Source organism: Austrofundulus limnaeus, unplaced genomic scaffold, assembly GCF_001266775.1.
Source record: "Austrofundulus limnaeus strain Quisiro unplaced genomic scaffold, Austrofundulus_limnaeus-1.0 Scaffold1800, whole genome shotgun sequence".
In the NCBI taxonomy this organism is placed as follows: Eukaryota; Metazoa; Chordata; class Actinopteri; order Cyprinodontiformes; family Rivulidae; genus Austrofundulus; species Austrofundulus limnaeus.
Genome location: NW_013954202.1, coordinates 33,472 through 34,474, shown reverse-complemented (window position 1 = coordinate 34,474; position 1,003 = coordinate 33,472). Strand labels below are relative to the sequence as shown.

The following is a 1,003-nucleotide window of genomic DNA, read 5'->3' as shown; positions in this document are numbered from 1 at the left end:
GATTTGATCGATTAGTTGTTGCACCTATCTAATTGGTACCATTACAGCATGTATACTGTACGTCCAAAAGAGGCTACCAATAGATTTTTTATTCCATCTTAGACGCACAATCAGTCTTCAGTGTTGGACAAAATGTTCAAAAATTGACACAAATTGTGTAAAGCATTATAATGTCACAGGGCCTTGAAGTGAATACTTCTATCCCAGCATTGATCCTTGTCACCATGATAACGTTGAATTGATGGAGGTATTTAGTGAACACTGTGAACGACGGCAGTCCTCTTACGTATCATAGAGAAAGACAGTTCGAGATCCGCTGGATGGACAAACCACACAACATGCACATGGAGTTTGACCTTTCCACTGCCAAACCACCATTGAGACATCAATTGTGCGTTGTAAGAAGTCGGCCATGATGTAACTGTCAGAGACAGACAGGAAACATCGATGTCTTTGTTAAAATCAAAGCTCACACAGAGGGAGCTTCTGGATAAACAGAAAAGGGCAGAACTTGTCTGGCTGATGATGATGATGATGATGATGCTAGAAAAACAGAGGCAGTTAGTGTCAAACACACAAACATAAACACACCTGTCCACACCTGTTCATGTGCAGGATGGTTCGGCTTCCTGTACTGACGTTGCTGATGACCACAGAGGCAGGAGATGTGCACTGAGCGTGCTCAGACATCAGAGACACATCGATGCAGAACTTTTGAAAATCTTCCAAAATAAAACTAAAGACAGGAAACTGTTTACATTTCTTTTGTATTTCAAAGTAAAAGTACAGACAGGAATCTCCTCTGCCCTCACCTGAGCTGTAAGCTGAGCAGGTTCCTCAGGACTGAGGAGATCCAGAGCACTGCTCCGAGAACAGAGGAGATGGTTTAAAACCAACTGTAGGAGCTCAGAGCAGGGCTCAGGGTTGACCCATGTCCTCATTACACACTCTACACACGCTACACACGCTACACACGCTACACACGCTACACACGCTACACACG

The 1,003-nt window shown here is 43.8% G+C and overlaps 1 protein-coding gene across 1 annotated transcript in view; it reads right to left on the bottom strand.

Moving 5' to 3' along the window:
• Nucleotides 1–286: 286 nt before the first annotated feature.
• The window catches only part of LOC106536394 (ketohexokinase), a gene marked incomplete at its 3' end in the record, with an annotated part of 13,135 nt that continues 12,418 nt past the window's right edge, over nucleotides 287–1,003 (bottom strand). Inside the window, 1 exon segment of the mRNA XM_014033664.1 lies at nucleotides 287–421. Coding sequence (XP_013889118.1) covers nucleotides 287–421 — 135 coding nt within the window.